Source organism: Entelurus aequoreus, linkage group LG19 (assembly GCF_033978785.1).
Source record: "Entelurus aequoreus isolate RoL-2023_Sb linkage group LG19, RoL_Eaeq_v1.1, whole genome shotgun sequence".
Classification (NCBI taxonomy): domain Eukaryota; kingdom Metazoa; phylum Chordata; class Actinopteri; order Syngnathiformes; family Syngnathidae; genus Entelurus; species Entelurus aequoreus.
The window spans coordinates 10,636,200-10,655,276 of NC_084749.1; the positions used below are offsets into that span (position 1 = coordinate 10,636,200).

Sequence of the window (19,077 nt, forward strand, 5' to 3'; positions counted from 1 at the left end):
TCTATAGTATCCAAACCAAGGTTAGTGTCGGTGTCAGATCCATGATCGATAGTATCCACACCGAGGGGAGTGTTGGTGTCAGATCCATGATCGATAGTATCCACACCAAGGTGAGTGTTGGTGTCAGATCCATGATTGAGAGTATCCACACCAAGGTGAGTGTTGGTGTCAGATCCATGGATCGATAGTATCCACACCAAGGTGAGTGTTGGTGTCAGATCCATGATTGATAGTATCCACACCAAGGCGAGTGTTGGTGTCAGATCCATGGATCGATAGTATCCACACCAAGGTGAGTGTTGGTGTCTTTTTTCTTAATTGTATGTAGCAGAACATAATATGAGAATTATGTTATTAATTTTATAAAGTCACATTGTTATATTTAGTGCATAAAACATGTCATTTGCATACAATCTTTGTCCCATGTTTTATTATAATCATAGATTGATCCTTCTAAATCATCAAAATGTCATGACTTAACACTATAACACCTCACATATAATAAGTGATACATAAGTTGTTGATCCTTCTACATCATCAAAATATCATGTGACTTAAGGTGTCAGGTGACTTAACCTAAGGTATCATAAGTGATACATAAGTTTTAACGTCCTCTACAATATCAGTGTGATTAGTTTTGTTCCTAAAAAGCCTGAGGTATCAGATCAGATGCATTACACGTATAATCCACATGAGGGCATTAATTGACTTATTAGAGGAATGTCCAGTCAATAATGACACCAAGAAGAAACAAGAGGCACCTGATTTTTGAAGAGAAACGTTGCCAAATTTAAAAGGGATGAAGTAAGAAATATGTATTTTAGTATGAACTGTTAATCTGTTGATGCGAGGTAAAATGACTTAAAATTTCATAATATATTTTATCGTAAAACAGTTGAAAATGTGCGTATCAAATTTGATACAGCAGGTATAAAATGTGATGTAACTTTAAATTGGTTAATTGGCATTTTATTGCGCTTCATGCATTACAAATACCATCAAGCAACAAACATTCTTTAGATGTTTCAAATAAACAAATATAATGTTTACATAACACAATATGGTATATTTAAAAGGGAAGTACACACTTTGCTGTTTTATTATGTGGTGCTCACTCGGTGTGTGTTGTGATAATAAATCATGGCTTTCTGAGTTTTTTGAGAGGAATAAATGATATCACATAAAAAGTACATAATGATTTTGGTGGCAAATAATGAGAAGATTGAAGATACTTAGAAAATGATAAAGAATGTGAATTCAAGTGAATGGCGGAAGGATGAAGATGATGAATGTTCTTTTTATGTTAACATGATAGAGGTTTGTTTTGGTTTGTTACAAAAACGAAATACAGATTATATTTTGTGTCAAATATGATACCAATATGGTCATTGATTTTTGTAAAAAAAACAAAACTTATTTGTTCAGAAGGACCAATAATTGTGTCAACGGTTCAGGCTGCATGCGACTCTTACTGTACAACAAGAGGTCGGTCTTCTGTTTCTCTTGGAGAAGGTCTTGTGTTCTCTCAGCAACAATGGCCTCCAGATGTTTGCTGTACTTCTCCATCTGCAGTGGAGGGAAAACCCTTTAGTTTGTGGCGCTGGGTGAAAAGCGAGCAGGTGAAAGGCCTTACCAGGTTCATCATCATGTCCACAGGGCTGACTTTGTGAGGGTTCATCTTGTCCAGCATCTTCTTCACTTGCTCAAAGGTGGGCCTGGTGGTCACGCTGTGAGACCAACACTTTTTGATAAGCTGAAACAAAAAAGATACTTTTATTGCACGGCCCGTCACAAATGATGGTATGGCGCCTACATAGTGGGTGACATTACAACCAGCTCTCTGTGCATTGAATGCAACTTCAAATAAATGTAATGTCCTACTGCAGATAGTTGTTATATATAGTACAAATAAATACAATTGTTTGTATGGACACAATTGTAAGCAGGGCCGGCCCGTGGCATAGGCCGTATAGGCAAATGCTAAGGGCGCCGTCCATCAGGGGGCGCCACGCCAGTGCCACAAATGTTGGACAAAAAAAAATAAAAAAAATAAAAGTTGGTACTATTATTTCTAAATACAAAAAATAATCCCACGTTAATTAAAATGCAAAGTAAAGCCTATTTAATAGAAATATTATTTGTTACAACATTACGGTGCGCCCCCTCCCTTCCCGTATCATGACTCTTTTTGGACTCACCACGTCAAAAAATCAACACAAGATGTCAAAACGGCCAAAACTGTCAGGTGCCCAGGGAAGAAAAAATAGAAAAGAAGAGGAGGAGAAACGAGAAAAAGACAGAGGTAGCAGGTAGGTAACGTTAGCCTACATTAAATTATTTGTCTGTTACAGAATGTGATAGTAACCTGGCTTTTTAGCATTAAGCTAATGCTACATGATTCGGCAATTGCTAATCAATAAATAGCTAGTTCTGTTTTAACGTCGGGTTAATATTGTGGAGGGGGCTAAATTGTTATGGAAAATAATAATGTAACGTTAGGTAATTACAGTACTCCCACCTTACATTCCTCAGGGACATTTGTATTAGATCTTTTAAGCAGGTGTTTTTTGTTGACATTGTTATTGCCTTCTGGTTAGCTAATGTTTGCCCTGCAGGTAATAGTCACTTTTCCACCCCTTTATATATTAGGTATAGTTGTAAGCCTAGTTGTTAAAGTGCACATCATTAATGTTAATTAAGCAATATCACATGAGAGGGAATGCTGTTTTTTAATTTGAGCACTGCTGTGATTCGGTTAAAGATAATCATAACATAACATTCTCATATAATATGTTAATTTGCTTTCTTTAAGTAAAAAAAAAGGTCAAAGACAAAGCTATTCGGTTTCTTGTGAGTATATACACTTCACAGCCGATGTGGGGGGGCACCACCTAAAATCTTGCCTTGGGCGCCAGATTGGTTAGGGCCAGGCCTGATTGTAAGCATTCGACAATAGTTATATTAACTGTGTAATCATAATATATACGTATATAATAACAATGCAAGTAACCCTCGTAAACGCAATAAACATAGTTTATTACTGTAGTATTTGTTTACCATTGTTATTGGAAGGTCAATAACTTCATTATCCTAAATAAGTAAACAAACATAAAGAGAAAATGGATTCAATCTCTGTTAGCAAAAATTTTAATGGAAAAACTGGTTTGTTTTGTTGTCTTTTTTGACATCGTACCAATGTATTGTTATCATCATGACATTATTTTCTAATATAGGTGATTTGCCCCACTAACAATAAAATAGTGTTTTTCACGAGCTATGTACTAGTATTGTATGTCTGTGTGGGGGTCCTGCTTTGGGAATAAGTTGTACCCCTTTCAAAAGATCACTTTTAGTTCCATTCAAAACATTCACATGTTGCACAATGAGATGTAAGCATGGGATAAAGTGTACATTCCTGTAAGTTTGTGTCCATAAATTATATCTTTTTATGAGCATTTCTGTAATCTTATAACGTCATTTTATGATTAATATCCATAAATGAACATTCTTGACAAATTACAGTGGAATAAGCACACATCTGGTTGGGAAGTCATAACCTGTAATTTACACTTAATATGTGGTTGTGTTTGTGCATCAGTGTCATGAGTGTGTGTGTTGGTGCAGGTGAGAGCTGATGTTGATACCACAAAGAGTTGCTTTAGGCCTGGTTAGTATGGCAGAAAATGACCAGTTTTGCTACATAAAGTTTTTTAATCATGATTTAGGTGTGGTTACGGACCAGATCAATATAAACAGTTTTGCTAGATAAAAGGTTTTTTTACTCGTGATTTAGGTGTGGTTACGGAACAGATCAATATAAACAGTTTTGCTCGATAAAAGTTTTTTACTCATGATTTAGGTGTGGTTAAGGACCAGATCAATATACCGTATTTCCTTGAATAGCCGCCCGGGCGCTAATTAATTTAAAACCTCTTCTCACTCCTGCGCTTACCAAAAGCATGCGGGATGGGCAAGCATGCGCTAATCATTTTAAAACCTCTTCTCACTCCGGCGCTTACCTTATCATGAAAAGCACATTTAATAAAAAAAATGTTATTATGGTCTTACCTTTACTTATAAATGTTGTCCATGTGCAGCTGCTTCTGATCAAAGGCAGTCTTCCTTATCTTTCTTCAGTTTTAAAAGTCTCTGGAGATATTCCTTTAATTATTACCTCCTGCTTCGATTGAAAGTCCAGTTTAGAAAACTGTTTTATTTTAGATATGTAATCCTCCATGGTAAAAGTGCAAGCAAACGATCGCTGCTCACGCTTGCTGCTTGTTGTCTTCTTCTGCAGCACCGGTCTTCTGCAGTACTGGTAGTCGCAAGAAGGATCACTGGCGCACTCTACCACCAGGAGCCGGGAGTCATTTAATGACTCATATTTGACCCGGCGGAAGTGCCAAGCATGCGCTAATTATTTTGCGAAACGAGTTTGACCCGGCTGTAATTCTAGGCAGGCGAATACTATATTCCCGGCGGTAATTCACGGAAATACGGTAAAAAGTTTTGCTCGATAAAAGTTTTTTACTCATGATTTAGGTCTGGTTACGGACCAGATCAATATAAACAGTTTTGCTAGATAAAAGTTTTTTACTCATGATTTAGGTGTGGTTAAGGACCAGATCAATATAAACAGTTTTGCTAGATAACAGTTTTTTACTCATGATTTAGGTGTGGTTAAGGACCAGATCAATATAAACAGTTTTGCTCGATAAAAGTTTTTTACTCATGATTTAGGTGTGGTTACGGACCAGATCAATATAAACAGTTTTGCTAGATAAAAGTTTTTTACTCATGATTTAGGTGTGGTTACGGACCAGATCAATATAAACAGTTTTGATCAACAAAAGTGATCTATGGAATTCCCCACATCTGCAGTCCCCTCCAAGGTTTCTCATTGTCATCCCATTGGGTTGAGTTTTTTCTTGCCAGGATGTCGTTGTGGCTTGTGCAGCCCTTTGAGACACTCGTGATTTAGGACTATATAAGTAAACATTGATTGATTGATTGATTGATAATGTTCATGCATACAGTATAAGCGTGAGCTTGCATACAGTTTTGGATGCCTCTTTCTGAGGGGTTTTGCAGCCTGGCTACAAGACAAGGTGGATGTCCTTATTTGGACATTAGGTCTAGCTCTCAAGGCAATGAGTATTATTATTTTCATATCATCTTGGCATGCACATAATAACGCTGACGTGCAACATGCAGTGACGTAAATTCTGCCAAAAGTATTTTTGCAATGCAGCTGGTCTGGTACCTAATGTTATGACCAGTCTATAAAAGCTTTTTGAAGTGTATTTTCCACTGTGTCTGGGACGAATTTACGATATATATTTAAAAAGTGTACATTTTTTATATGTTAATTGGATACTATATATATATATATATTAATGTTCTACCGATACCATAACATTCAAACTACTGATGTAAACAATCTACAATAACATTCAAACTACTGATGTAAACAATCTATAATAACATTCAAACTATTGACGTAAACAATCTATAATAACATTCAAACTACTGATGTAAACAATCTATAATAACATTCCAACTACTGATGTAAACAATCTATAATAACATTCAAACTACTGATGTAAAAAATCTATAATAACATTCCAACCACTGATGTAAAAAATCTATAACATTCCAACTACTGACGTAAACAATCTATAATAACATTCAAACTACTGACGTAAACAATCTATAATAACATTCAAACGACTGATGTAAACAATCTATAATAACATTCCAACTACTGATGTAAAAAATCTATAATAACATTCAAACTACTGATGTAAACGATCTATAATAACATTCCAACTACTGATGTAAAAAATCTATAATAACATTCCAACTACTGATTTAAAAAATCTATAATAACATTCAAACTACTGACGTAAACAATCTATAATAACATTCAAACGACTGATGTAAACAATCTATTATAACATTCAAACTACTGATGTAAAAAATCTATAATAACATTCCAACTACTGATTTAAAAAATCTATAATAACATTCAAACTACTGACGTAAACAATCTATAATAACATTCAAACGACTGATGTAAACAATCTATAATAACATTCCAACTACTGATGTAAACAATCTATAATAACACTCCAACTACTGATGTAAACAATCTATAATAACATTCAAACTACTGACGTAAGCAATCTATAATAAAATTCAAACGACTGATGTAAACAATCTATAATAACATTCCAACCACTGATGTAAACAATCTATAATAACATTCAAACGACTGATGTAAACAATCTATAATAACATTCAAACTACTGATGTAAACAATCTACAATAACATTCCAACTACTGATGTAAACAATCTATAATAACATTCCAACTACCGATGTAAACAATCTATAATAACATTCAAACTACCGATGTAAACAATCTATAATAACATTCAAACTACTGATGTAAACAATCTATAATAACATTCAAACTACTGATGTAAACAATCTATTATAACATTCAAACTCCTGATGTAAACAACCTATAATAACATTCAAACTACAGATGTAAACAACCTATAATAACATTCAAACTACTGATGTAAACAATCTATAATAACATTCAAACTACTGATGTAAACAATCTATAATAACATTCAAACTACTAATGTAAACAATCTATAATACCATACAAACTACTGATGTAAGCAAACTATAATAACATTCAAACTACTGATGGAAACAATCTATAATAACATTCAAACGACTGATGTAAACAATCTATAATAACATTCAAACTACTGATGTAAACAATCTACAATAACATTCCAACTACTGATGTAAACAATCTATAATAACATTCCAACTACTGATGTAAACAATCTATAATAACATTCAAACTACCGATGTAAACAATCTATAACATTCAAACTACTGATGTAAACAATCTATAATAACATTCAAACTACTGATGTAAACAATCTATTATAACATTCAAACTCCTGATGTAAACAACCTATAATAACATTCCAACTACTGATGTAAACAATCTATAATAACATTCAAACTACTAATGTAAACAATCTATAATACCATACAAACTACTGATGTAAGCAAACTATATTAACATTCAAAATACTGATGTAAACAATCTATAATAACATTCAAACTACTAATGTAAACAATCTATAATACCATACAAACTACTGATGTAAGCAAACTATATTAACATTCAAAATACTGATGGAAACAATCTACAATAACATTCCAACTACTGATGTAAACAATCTATAATAACATTCAAACTACTGATGTAAACAATCTATAATAACATGCAAACTACTGATAGAAACAATCTATAATAACATTCAAACTACTGATGTGAACAATCTATAATAACATTCAAACTACTGATGTAAACAACCTATAATAACATTCAAACTACTGATGGAAACTATCTATAAAAACATTCAAACTACTGACATAAACAATCTATAACATTCAAACTACTGATGTAAACAATCTATAACATTCAAACTACTGACGTAAACAATCTATAACATTCAAACTACTGATGTACACAATCTACAATAACATTCAAACTACTGATGTACACAATCTACAATAACATTCAAACTACTGATGTAAACAATCTATAATAACATTCAAACTACTGACGTAAAACATCTATAATAACATTCCAACTACTGATGTAAACAATCTATAATAACATTCAAACTACTGATGTAAACAATTTATAATAACATTCCAACTACTGATGTAAACAATCTATAATAACATTCCAACTACTGATGTAAACAAACTATAATAACATTCAAACTACTGATAGAAACAATCTATAATAACATTCCAACTACTGACGTAAACAATCTATAATAACATTCAAACTACTGATGTAAACAATCTATAATAACATTCAAACTACTGACGTAAAACATCTATAATAACATTCCAACTACTGATGTAAACAATCTATAATAACATTCAAACTACTGATGTAAACAATTTATAATAACATTCCAACAACTGATAGAAACAATTTATAATAACATTCAAACTACTGATGTGAACAATCTATAATAACATGCAAACAACTGATAGAAACAATCTATAATAACATTCAAACTACTGATGTAAACAACCTATAATAACATTCAAACTACTGATGGAAACTATCTATAGTAAAATTCAAACTACTGATGTAAACAATCTATAACATTCAAACTACTGATGTAAACAATCTATAATAACATTCCAACTACTGATGTAAACAATCTATAATAACATGCAAAGTACTGATGGAAATGTACGCACACACACACACACACACACACACACACACACACACACACACACACACACACACACACACACACACACACACACACACACACACACACACACACACACACACACACCTCACAGTAGTCTTCCTGACTGGGACAGTCCAAGTCGTTTTTTCCCGCTTTGAGTTGTGGCAGAGGCGGGCGCCAGGTGATGTCCATCCTCCCGCCCTCTCCCTGGTCCTGTCCCAAGCAACCAATGAGTGATCAGTGGGAGGAGTCACAGGTCACAGGTCACATGTCATACTCACGGAGATGAGGTCTGAGCGAGTGGCTATCTCCACCAGGATCATGGCGTAGCTGAGACAGGACAGAAGAAAGACAACTTCTAAAGGTCGGGACGTACAGATCTTTATTTTAAGATGTGTAGTGAAGCCTGGGTTTTTACAAAGCAGTCTTGGTGAAATGGTGACGGGGCTCTTCTAACTGGAGGTGGCATCATGTTTGCACGTAATATGACATCATCAAAAGGTTCATTTAGCATAAAAGGGCCATTTGTCTTTAAGGAAAACAACACATCACACAACATGGACACAACACCCGCTATCTCCCACACATCATGCTTTGCACTGGAGAAAAAAGAAAGCAGTAGATTTTACTGTTAAAAACTGGCAAATTAATTTTACTGTCAAACTTACTGGGTTTTTTTTGTTTTTTTTACACCAAATTAGAAATTTTACAAAGGTTTAAAAAAAGTTTTTTTCCATCTCAGGGGACGTGAAAGTGGACCAGCCTGTGGGTCCATGGCCACTGCTATCAACGCGCCGCTAAAATAGTCCATCTGTGTTAGCGCTTGTAATAACAATATCACGCATATTTGGTCCATTTTCAGGTAAATGGAGTATTGTTGGTGGATGTTTTTAGAGAGTATAATGAGAGGACCCTCCATCTGTTGACTCAGTTGTTACATATTTATTTACCATTTTTAATTCATTAAAAAAGAAAAACATATGTCTACTTGTCCTACATAAGGATTGTCAATGATAAACAGCACATTCCATCCATCCATCTTCAACCGCTTATCCGGAATCGGGTCGCGGGGACAGCAGCTCCAGCAAAGACCCCCAGACTTCCCTCTCCAGAGCAACATTTGCGACTTCCTCCTGGGGAATCCCGAAGCGTTCCCAGGCCAGAGAGGAGATGTAATCCCCCCATCTGGTCCTTGCCCTGCCGGGGGGCCTCCTCCCAGTGGGACGTGCAACAAGGACCTCCCTAGGGAGACGCTCGTGAGGCATCCGCACGAGATGCCCGAACCACCTAAGCTGGCTCCTTTCCAAGCGAAGGAGCAGCGGCTCTACTCCGAGTCTCTCTCGGGTGACTGCACTTCTCACCCTATCTCTAAGGGAGATGCCAGCCACCCTTCTGAGGAAACTCATTTCGGCCGCTTGTATCCGCGATCTTATTCTTTCGGTCATTACCCACACTTCATGACCATAGGTGAGAGTAGGAATGTAGATAGCTCGGTAGACCGAGAGCTTTGCCTTCTGACTCAGCTCCCGTTTCGTCACAACAGTGCGGCAGAGAGACTGCAATACTGCCCCAGCTGCTCCGATTCTCCGGCTGATTTCCTTCTCCATCTTTCCCTCACTCGTGAACAAGACCCCGAGATACTTAAACTCCTCCACCTGGGACAGAGTCCTGTCCCCTACCCGGACTGTACAAACCATCGGTTTCCTGCTGAGAACCATGGCCTCAGATTTGGAGATGCTGATCCTCATTCCAGCCGCTGAACACTCGGCTGCGAACCGATCCAGTGAGAGCTGAAGGTCACGAACCGAAGGTGCCATCAGGACCACATCATCTGCAAACAGCAGTGACGCAACCTTTAGCCCCCCGAGACGTATACCCTCTACGCCATGGCCACGACTCCGCCTAGAAATCCTGTCCATGAAAATCACAAACAGGATAGGTGACAGAGCGCAGCCCTGGCGGAGACCAACCCCCACTGGAAACGGATCCGACTTACATCCAAGCACCCGGACACAACTCTCGCTTTGGTTGTACAGAGATTGGATGGCCCTCAGCAGGGTTCCCCTCACTCCGTACTCCCTCAGCACCTCCCACAAGATCTCCCGAGGGACGCGGTCATACGCCTTCTCCAAATCCACAAAACACATGTAGACTGGATAGGCATACTCCCAGGCCCTCTCCAGGATTCCCGCAAGCGTAAAGAGTTGGTCAGTTGTTCCACGACCAGGACGGAATCCACATTGCTCCTCTTGAATCTGAGGTTCGACTATCGGCCGGACCCTCCTTTCCAGTACCTTGGCGTAAACTTTCCCAGGGAGGCTGAGTAGTGTGATACCCCTGTAATTAGCACACACCCTCTGGTCCCCCTTTTTGAAAAGGGGAACCACCACCCCAGTCTGCCACTCCCTCGGCACTGTCCCAGACTTCCACGCAATGTTGAAAAGGCGTATCAACCAAGACAGCCCATCAACACCCAGAGCCTTCAGCATTTCTGGACGGATCTCGTCAACCCCCGGAGCTTTGCCACTGTGGAGTTGTCTAACTACCTCAGTGACTTCACCCCGAGAGATCGACGTCGATCCCCCATCATCCTCAGGCCCTGCTCCTATCAGGGAGGGTGTGTCTGATGTATTTGGGTTCAGGAGTTCCTCAAAGTGCTCTTTCCAACGCCCTACGACTTCCTCACTTGAAGTCAGCAAAGTCCCATCCTTGCCGTACACAGCTTGGATGGTTCCCTGCTTCCCCCTCCTGAGGTGCCGTATGGTCTTCCAGAACAGCTTTGGTGCCGCCCGATAGTCCTTCTCCATGGATTCCCCGAACTGCTCCCACACCCTCTGCTTAGCCTCGTCCACAGCCACGGCCGCTGCCCTTCGGGCCCGTCGGTACCTTGCAACTGCCTCCGGAGTCCCCTGGGATAACATACCCCGGTAGGACTCCTTCTTCAGTCGGACGGCTTCCCTGACCACCACTGTCCACCAGGGTGTTCGAGGGTTACCGCCCCTTGAGGCACCTAAGACCTTCTGGCCACAGCTCGCAGCTGCAGCTTTAGCAATAGAGGCTTTGAACACTGCCCATTCCTGTTCAATGTCCCCAACCTCCACAGGGATGGCAGAGAAGTCCCGCCGGAGGTGGGAGTTGAAGTCCTTCCGGACAGAGGACTCCTCCAAACGTTCCCAGTTCACCCGCACTACACGCTTGGGTTTGCCAGGTCTGTCCAGAGGTTTCCCCCGCCATCCAACCCAACTCACCACCAGATGGTGATCAGTTGACAGTTCAGCCCCTCTCTTCACCCGAGTGTCCAAAACATACGGCCTCAGATCAGCTGATACGATTACAAAATCGATCATTGATCTTTGGCCTAGGGTGCTCTGGTACCAGGTACACCTATGAGCATCCTTATGCTTGAACATGGTGTTTGTTATCGCAAGTCCGTGACTAGCACAGAAGTCCAATAACAATCCACCACTCAGGTTCAGATCAGGGAGACCGTTCCTCCCAATCACGCCAGTCCAAGTATCACTGTCATTGCCCATGTGCGCGTTGAAGTCCCCCAGCAAGACTATGGAATCCCCTGCCGGTGCCCCATACAGGACCCCATGCAAGGTATCCAAGAAGGCTGAATACTCTGAACTCCTGTTTGGTGCGTATGCACAAACAACAGTCAGAGTTTTCCCCCCTCCAACCCTAAGGCGAAGGGAGGCGACCCTCTTGTCCACTGGGGTGAACTCCAACGTACAGGCACTCAGCCGGGGACTCGTGAGTATCCCCACACCCGCCTGTGCCCTCACGCCCTGAGCAACTCCAGAAGTGAACAAGGTCCATCCCTTGTCCAGGAGTGTGGTTTCAGAGCCCTTGCTATGCGTAGAGGTAAGCCCCACCAGATCCAACCGGTAGCGCTCCACCTCTCGCACCAGCTCAGGCTCCTTCCCCACCAGCGTAGAGACGTTCCACGTCCCGAAAGTCAGCCTCTGCTGCCCCGAATTGGTCCGTCTGGAGCCTCCACTTTCACTGCCATCCACTTGGCAGCGCACCCGACCCCACTGGTTCCGACCGCGGGTGGTGGGCCCACGTGGCAGAGAAGATGGTGTGTCCACGTAGCTTCTTCGGGCTGTGCCCGGCCGGGCTCCGTGGCAAGCCCGGCCACCAGGCGCTCGCTGACGAGCCCTACCTCCGGGCCTAGCTCCGGAGGAGGGCCCCGGGCTTCCTCCGGGCCGGGTAACGCATCCTCTTTTAGTGTAGTTCATGGGGGGTATCGTAACCCTGATGGGGGGGGCATTCGGGTACTACACCTTGCCCAAGGGTGACCCGGAACTATGTAAGGCAGGGGCGTTCAACTCCCTGAGGCTTAATACAAGCCCACATACCAGCACATTTCTGTCAGGTTCAAACCCCGATGACATCTATTAAACAGACAAGAAGCAAGGAATAAAACAGAGACAGGATTCAATTTGGCTCATGAGGAGAAACGTCTGGGCTGTACTCTTGTACAGTCCTCCACCACGCTCTGACGAAATGGTTGCACGCCTCCTCTTTTATTTGGACTTTCCCTGATTACATAGCAACAGCTGTTTCTAAGGGGAAATGGGGTCGTAAAAAGCTGTTGCACTCAAAAGAGTTCAAAGAAAAGATGCCTGGAGCTTGAGTCAGGCCCTGCTTCCTCTCCGCTTTGTAGATCTCGGGTCAAGACAAGATCGTCCTGTGGATCCCAATAGATCAAAGAAACCGACACCTTCATTTCGCTTCCCATCGTACACAGTGGAGTTTTACAAGCCTTTTGCTTGGTAAGATCAAAGACGGCTTTTGTCTCCTCGCCGGGAACCCATGGGAACAGAATGTTTTGTGATAACTTACATACAATTATTCTGACAATATCATTACAATTATTGAATATTTCCAGTATGACTGATATAATAATGTGGTCAGAGCGCAGAAGCGGCTGACTGATTTTGTGACATTTTAAACGATATTGTCACATATTTTGTGGATTGTAAATACAATTGAATATGGTTTAATGATACAATGAACATATAAAGTCAACTTGTTTTTCCCACTGCTACTTTAAAGGGGACCTACGATGAAATTGGTCTTTTCTGACGCATGCATGTTGTTACACTGCAGAAAAAAGAAAGCAGTAGATTTTACTGTAAAATTGAAGGTGTTTTTTGCCTCCATGGAAATGCCCCCCTCTACCTCAAAGAACTACTCACCCCCAAATCCTCCACACGACACCTCCGCTCCGGACAGGCTAACCTCCTCCAACCTCAGAGGACAAAGCTACGAACAATGGGAGACCGGGCTTTCTGCTCCGCCGCTCCCAGCCTGTGGAACGCTCTCCCTGACTTCCTGAGGGCACCACAGACTGTGGATGCTTTTAAAAAAGGCTTAAAAACCCTTCTTTTTAAAAAATATTTTTTTTAGATATATGCATACTAGTTCTAGCTATTGGGCTGTTCTAATTTTTATTTTCATTATCTTTTTTTTTTTTTTTTTTTTAATACACTGTAGCACTTTGAGGTTGTTTACTCAATGTAAAGTGCTTTTACAAATAAAATCTATTATTATTGTTTTTTGTTTTTTTTTACACCAAATTACGGAAAACGGTATCACTTTTATTTTTATGGTAAGATTGTGGCGACTGAGCTGCCAGTTTTTGTACTGTACAATGTTTACATTGCATTTCTGTAAATACAAAATCGGTACCACTTTTTCTTTTACAGTAAAATTGAGCGAAGTGAGCCACGGTGAAATCTACTGACTTTTATACCGAGTAACACTTCTCACACAGGCTCACTTGAAACACACATCGACATCCATTGCTTTCGGTCTCCACTAGAGGGGGGTGGGGTTACCCACATACGCAGTCCTCTCCAAGGTTTCTCATAGTCATTCACATCGACGTCCCACTGGGGTGAGTTTTTCCTTGCCCTTATGTGGGCTCTGTACCGAGGATGTCGTTGTGGCTTGTGCAGCCCTTTGAGACACTTGTGATTTAGGGCTATATAAATAAACATTGATTGATTGATTGACTATAAATGACAACACACAACATCGGCCTGGCTAACATTATTAGTGCGCCAAAAAAAAACGAGAAATTAGCGTGAATTTGTTATTATCGTGATATCTTTGGGAGCCCGAGTTGAAACGCTCTTACAAAAGTCTGCCTAAGTCGCAGTAAGAACTGCATGACGTCGGTTGAAGCGATACAACTTTCGAGGCCGATTTGAACCCAGAACTGAACTTTAGAGCAAGGGAGTCCAACCCTTTACCACTGAGGGCCACAGACGGACAATTAAAAGGATGTGGTGGTAATTTTGCTCGTTCTCAACTTCAAAACCAGAGCAATGTATCGATTTTCTTTCAAAGAACTAGCAATTTCTTAATGCTGAAGATCCAAAGCCAAACTGAAATGCTAACAGTTAGCACGCTGGTCATCAACCCTTTTACGATTACGCATGCACCTCCTGGTACCCTAGCACCTCCAAAACCCTCAATTCTAGACTCCAAACATCCCAGAACAAGCTAGTCAGGTTACTTCTAGACCTCCACCCCAGATCACACCTCACTCCTACCCACTTCTCCAAAGTGGGCTGGCTCAGGGTGAAGGACAGAGTAAAACAACTTGCACTGAGCCTAGTCTATAAAATCCGCTACACCTCCCTGATACCGAAGTACATGTCAAACTACTTCCTTAACCACAACACCAGGGGGAGCTCCACTAACCACGTTAAACCCAGATTCCGATCTAACAAAGGTCTTAACTCATTCTCCTTTCTATGCCACATCAATATGGAATGCACTCCCAACAGGTGTAAAAGAAAGGGCATCTCTATCCTCCTTCAAAACCGCACTAAAACAACACCTCCAGGCAACTTCAACCCTAAACTAACACCCTCCCCCCACCACATCCCACCTCCCCGGATTGTAACTAATCAAATGTAAATAATCAAATGTATATACTTGTTCTTATGCTTTCTGAACTCACTACGTTCACTGCTCGCTGTACATATCCTACCAAGTCAGACCTACACTGTTTCAATGTCCATTTCTCTGATGATATAATTGTTGATGACTGAAGTGCTGATATCAACCAAACCTAACCCCCCCCCCCACCCCCTCCACATCCCACACCCCGTATTGTAAATAATGTAAATAATGTAAATAATTCAATGTATATACTTTGATGATTAACTTGTGTGATGACTGCATTATGCTGATAGTATATATTCGTACCATGAATTAATTTAAGTGAACCCTGACTTAAACAAGTTGAAAAACTTATTCAGGTGTTACCATTTAGTGGTCAATTGTACGGAATATGTACTGTACTATCTACTAATAAAAGTCTCAATCAATCAATCAAAGTAACAAAAAGTAAGAGTGAAATGAGCTAAAAAAAAAAAAAAAAAAAAAGCTAGCATGCTAACAGCACTATGCTACCAATATCGTGCTTAAAGTTGCTATTAGTGAAATACCAAAATATATGACACTTAGATGCTGAATTAGCTAAAAGAAAAAGCTAGCATGCTAATGTTAGCATGCTAAAATGCTTCCTGGACCATGCGTCAAATACCAAAATATACTAGTCTGAGATGTGTGCCTAAATAAATTGTCGAGAATGCTAGCATGCTAACATTAGCATGCATCAAGTACCAAAATACACCTACAAAATTATCTAAAAAAAAAAAAAAAAGCTAGCTTACCAACATTAGCATGCTAACAGTTATCAAATAATACTGAGGTGTGAACCTGCAAAATTAACCAAAAAGCTAGCATGCCGATATTACAATGCTAACGTTTGTGTGGCGGGTTGTTAAAACATTTGCTACGTGGACACCACAGGTTTGGATATGCAAGAATAGAGCAAGTGTCATGTCTGCCTTGCAAACACACCTGTAGACGTCTGCTGCTGCCGTCATGTTGGAGCTACTCCCCAGCAGGACCTCCGGAGCGCAGTAGAGGCGGTTGACGTCACCACAGGTGAACCCGTTGCTGATGGCGTCAAAGTCCTCCTTTCGGTAGAGTGTGAGGCCGTAATCTGCGCAGGAAATGAAAACATTACAGCGTGCTTATTTACACACGCGAGTTGTGTCAAAGATCCTCTATACGACAGGAGTAGTAAGTAGTTTTACTTCATACATTTTTAGGTGTTGAAATCGCCACGTAAAATCACTAATGCTAATCAGTAGCATGTATATGGGATATCTAATGTAAATTAGCATCGAGCTAAACCCACGTTATAGTCACGAGCTATTTCCTCCAAAAAGTGATTGAGTTAGTAATGTAATTAGTTACCAGGAAAAGTTGTTGTTATTGTTGACATTTTTTAGAGAACCTTCAAGGACATAAACATGGTGCTGTTGAAAGATGTTTCATGAGAGCAGAGCTGGCGGCTCAGTGCTTGACTTTACCAGAACACTAAGGGGCAGAGTGAGTGTTGTTAAGCGTCCTGTGTGGGAGTAGTGTAACCATGGTGACTGAAAACCAGGGTTGGGACTAACGCGTTACTGTAAAGCCGTTATTTTCGGCGGTAACTAGTAGTCTAACACGTTATTTTTTTATATTCAGTAACTCAGTTACCGTTACTACATGATGCGTTACTGCATTATTTTACGGTATTTTTTTATATAGTATCGGCTAGAAGCTGAGAAGATCCGAGTGTGTTTTATTGCTGTCGTCCTTCTGAATGTTCCTGTGTCACAAGGAAGAAGCGCGCCGCACGCTCTGTGTGGGTGTGCGTGTGTGGGGCGGGGGGGCGTGTCTGTGTTTACTAACAAAACATCATGGCGGAGCCGAAGCAGAGTTTCTTAACATGGAGATATTCTCACTACTTTTCTTTCGTCGAGCACAAAGAAAAGAACATTTTAGTCAAATGTAAGTTGTGTCTTGGATCAAAGATCCTATAATAAATAATAAATAATGATAAATGGGTTATACTTGTATAGCGCTTTTCTACCTTCAAGGTACTCAAAGCGCTTTGACAGTATTTCCACATTCACCCATTCACACACACATTCACACACTGATGGCGGGAGCTGCCATGCAAGGCGCTAATCAGCAGCCATCAGGAGCAAGGGTGAAGTGTCTTGCCCAAGGACACAACGGACGTGACTAGGATGGTAGAAGGTGGGGATTGAACCCCAGTAACCAGCAACCCTCCGATTGCTGGCACGGCCACTCTACCAACTTCGCCACGCCGCCCTCCTATCTACTGCCCAAAACAGCAATTCAAATCTGCTGAAACACCTACAAAAGCAACGTGCTTCGGCGAGAAGTACAGAGCGCCAATAAATCTTAAAGGCACTGCCTCTGCGTGCCGGCCCAATCACATAATATCTACGGCTTTTCACACACACAAGTGAATGCAAGGCATACTTGGTCAACAGCCATGCAGGTCACACTGAGGGTGCCGTATAAACAACTTTAACACTGTTACAAATATGCACCACACTGTGAACCCACACCAAACAAGAATGACAAACACATTTCGGGAGAACATCCGCACCGTAACACAACATAAACACAACAGAACAAATAGGTTTTGAGAAGAAGTGCACTGACCTGACATGATGGTGTGTGTTTTTAACGCACCTGAGATCTTGCACACCCAGCGATCGTCAATGACACAGTTCCTGGAGTGGAGTCTTCCATGGAACACCTTGTGCTGATGCAGGTAGGCCATCCCGCGGGCAACATCGGTGGCGAAGGACAGTCTGGTGAGCGCCATTTTGAATAGCTTTTATTGACACGACAATGCGGTGTTATGGAGGGGTGGAGGCGTCCCCACCTGAACCCCCAGTTGATGGGAATGTCCTCGTTGAGGAGGACATCAGCCAGGCTTCCTTTGGGGCAGTGCTCCGTGATGATGCTGATGTACGGCACCTCGATGCAGCCTCCCATGAACTTGCAGAGGTTGGGGTGGTCCAGTTGCCTGCGTTGGCAGACAGGTGTGAGGCTGTTGACCGATCACCAGGTGTCACATGACTCACCTGACCTCTTTCACTTCCTTCCTGATGCTTTTGGAGAGAGTGAAGTGTTTCTTCTGGATGTGCTTGATGGCAACACTTCTTCCATCGCTGGAATGTTAGAGTGATGTTCAAATGCATTTTTCTTCTGCTATTGTTCATCAACAACGTCGCATTCAAATGTAGAAACTAATGACATTTCTCTACGGCAGTGTTTTTCAACCTTTTTTGAGCCAAGGCACATTTTTTTGCGTTGAAAAAATCCGGAGGCACACCACCAGCAGAAATCATTAAAAAACGAAACTCGGTTGACAGTAAAAAGTCGTTGGATATGACTTTAAACCATAACCAAGCATGCATCACTATAGCTCTTGTCTCAAAGTAGGTGTACTGTCACCACCTGTCACATCACACCCTGACTTATTTAGAGTTTTTTGCGGTTTTCCTGTGTGTAGTGTTTTAGTTCTTGTCTTGCGCTCCTATTTTGGTGTTGTCATGTCCTGTACAGATGTACTTTGTGGACGCCATCTGCTCCACACGCTGTAAGTCTTTGCTGTCGTCCAGCATTCTGTTTTTGTTTACTTTGCAGCCAGTTCAGTTTTAGCTTGGTTTTGCATAGCCATCCCTAAGCTTCAATGCCTTTTCTTAGCATCACGCCGTGACTCATTTTGAGTTTTGTTGCTGTTTTCCTGTGTGTAGTGTTTTAGTTCTTGTCTTGCGCTCCTATTTTGGTGGCTTTTCCCCCTTTTTTTGGTATTTTCCCGTAGCAGTTTCATGTCTTCCTTTGAGCGATATTTC

General features: G+C 40.8%; 1 protein-coding gene across 2 annotated transcripts in view; it reads right to left on the reverse strand.

Annotated features, from left to right (window-relative positions):
* The window catches only part of LOC133635109 (atrial natriuretic peptide receptor 2-like), a 51,456-nt gene that overhangs the window by 12,961 nt on the left and 19,418 nt on the right, over window positions 1-19,077 (reverse strand). For both annotated transcript variants that reach the window (XM_062027884.1, XM_062027883.1), the window contains exons 10-17: window positions 18,304-18,390; window positions 18,102-18,245; window positions 17,906-18,027; window positions 16,208-16,352; window positions 8,599-8,647; window positions 8,423-8,530; window positions 1,634-1,753; window positions 1,473-1,566 (exon numbers count right to left, since the gene is read on the reverse strand). In XM_062027884.1, the coding sequence (XP_061883868.1) occupies window positions 1,473-1,566; window positions 1,634-1,753; window positions 8,423-8,530; window positions 8,599-8,647; window positions 16,208-16,352; window positions 17,906-18,027; window positions 18,102-18,245; window positions 18,304-18,390 (869 nt within the window). The remainder of the gene's footprint in view (window positions 1-1,472; window positions 1,567-1,633; window positions 1,754-8,422; window positions 8,531-8,598; window positions 8,648-16,207; window positions 16,353-17,905; window positions 18,028-18,101; window positions 18,246-18,303; window positions 18,391-19,077) is intronic.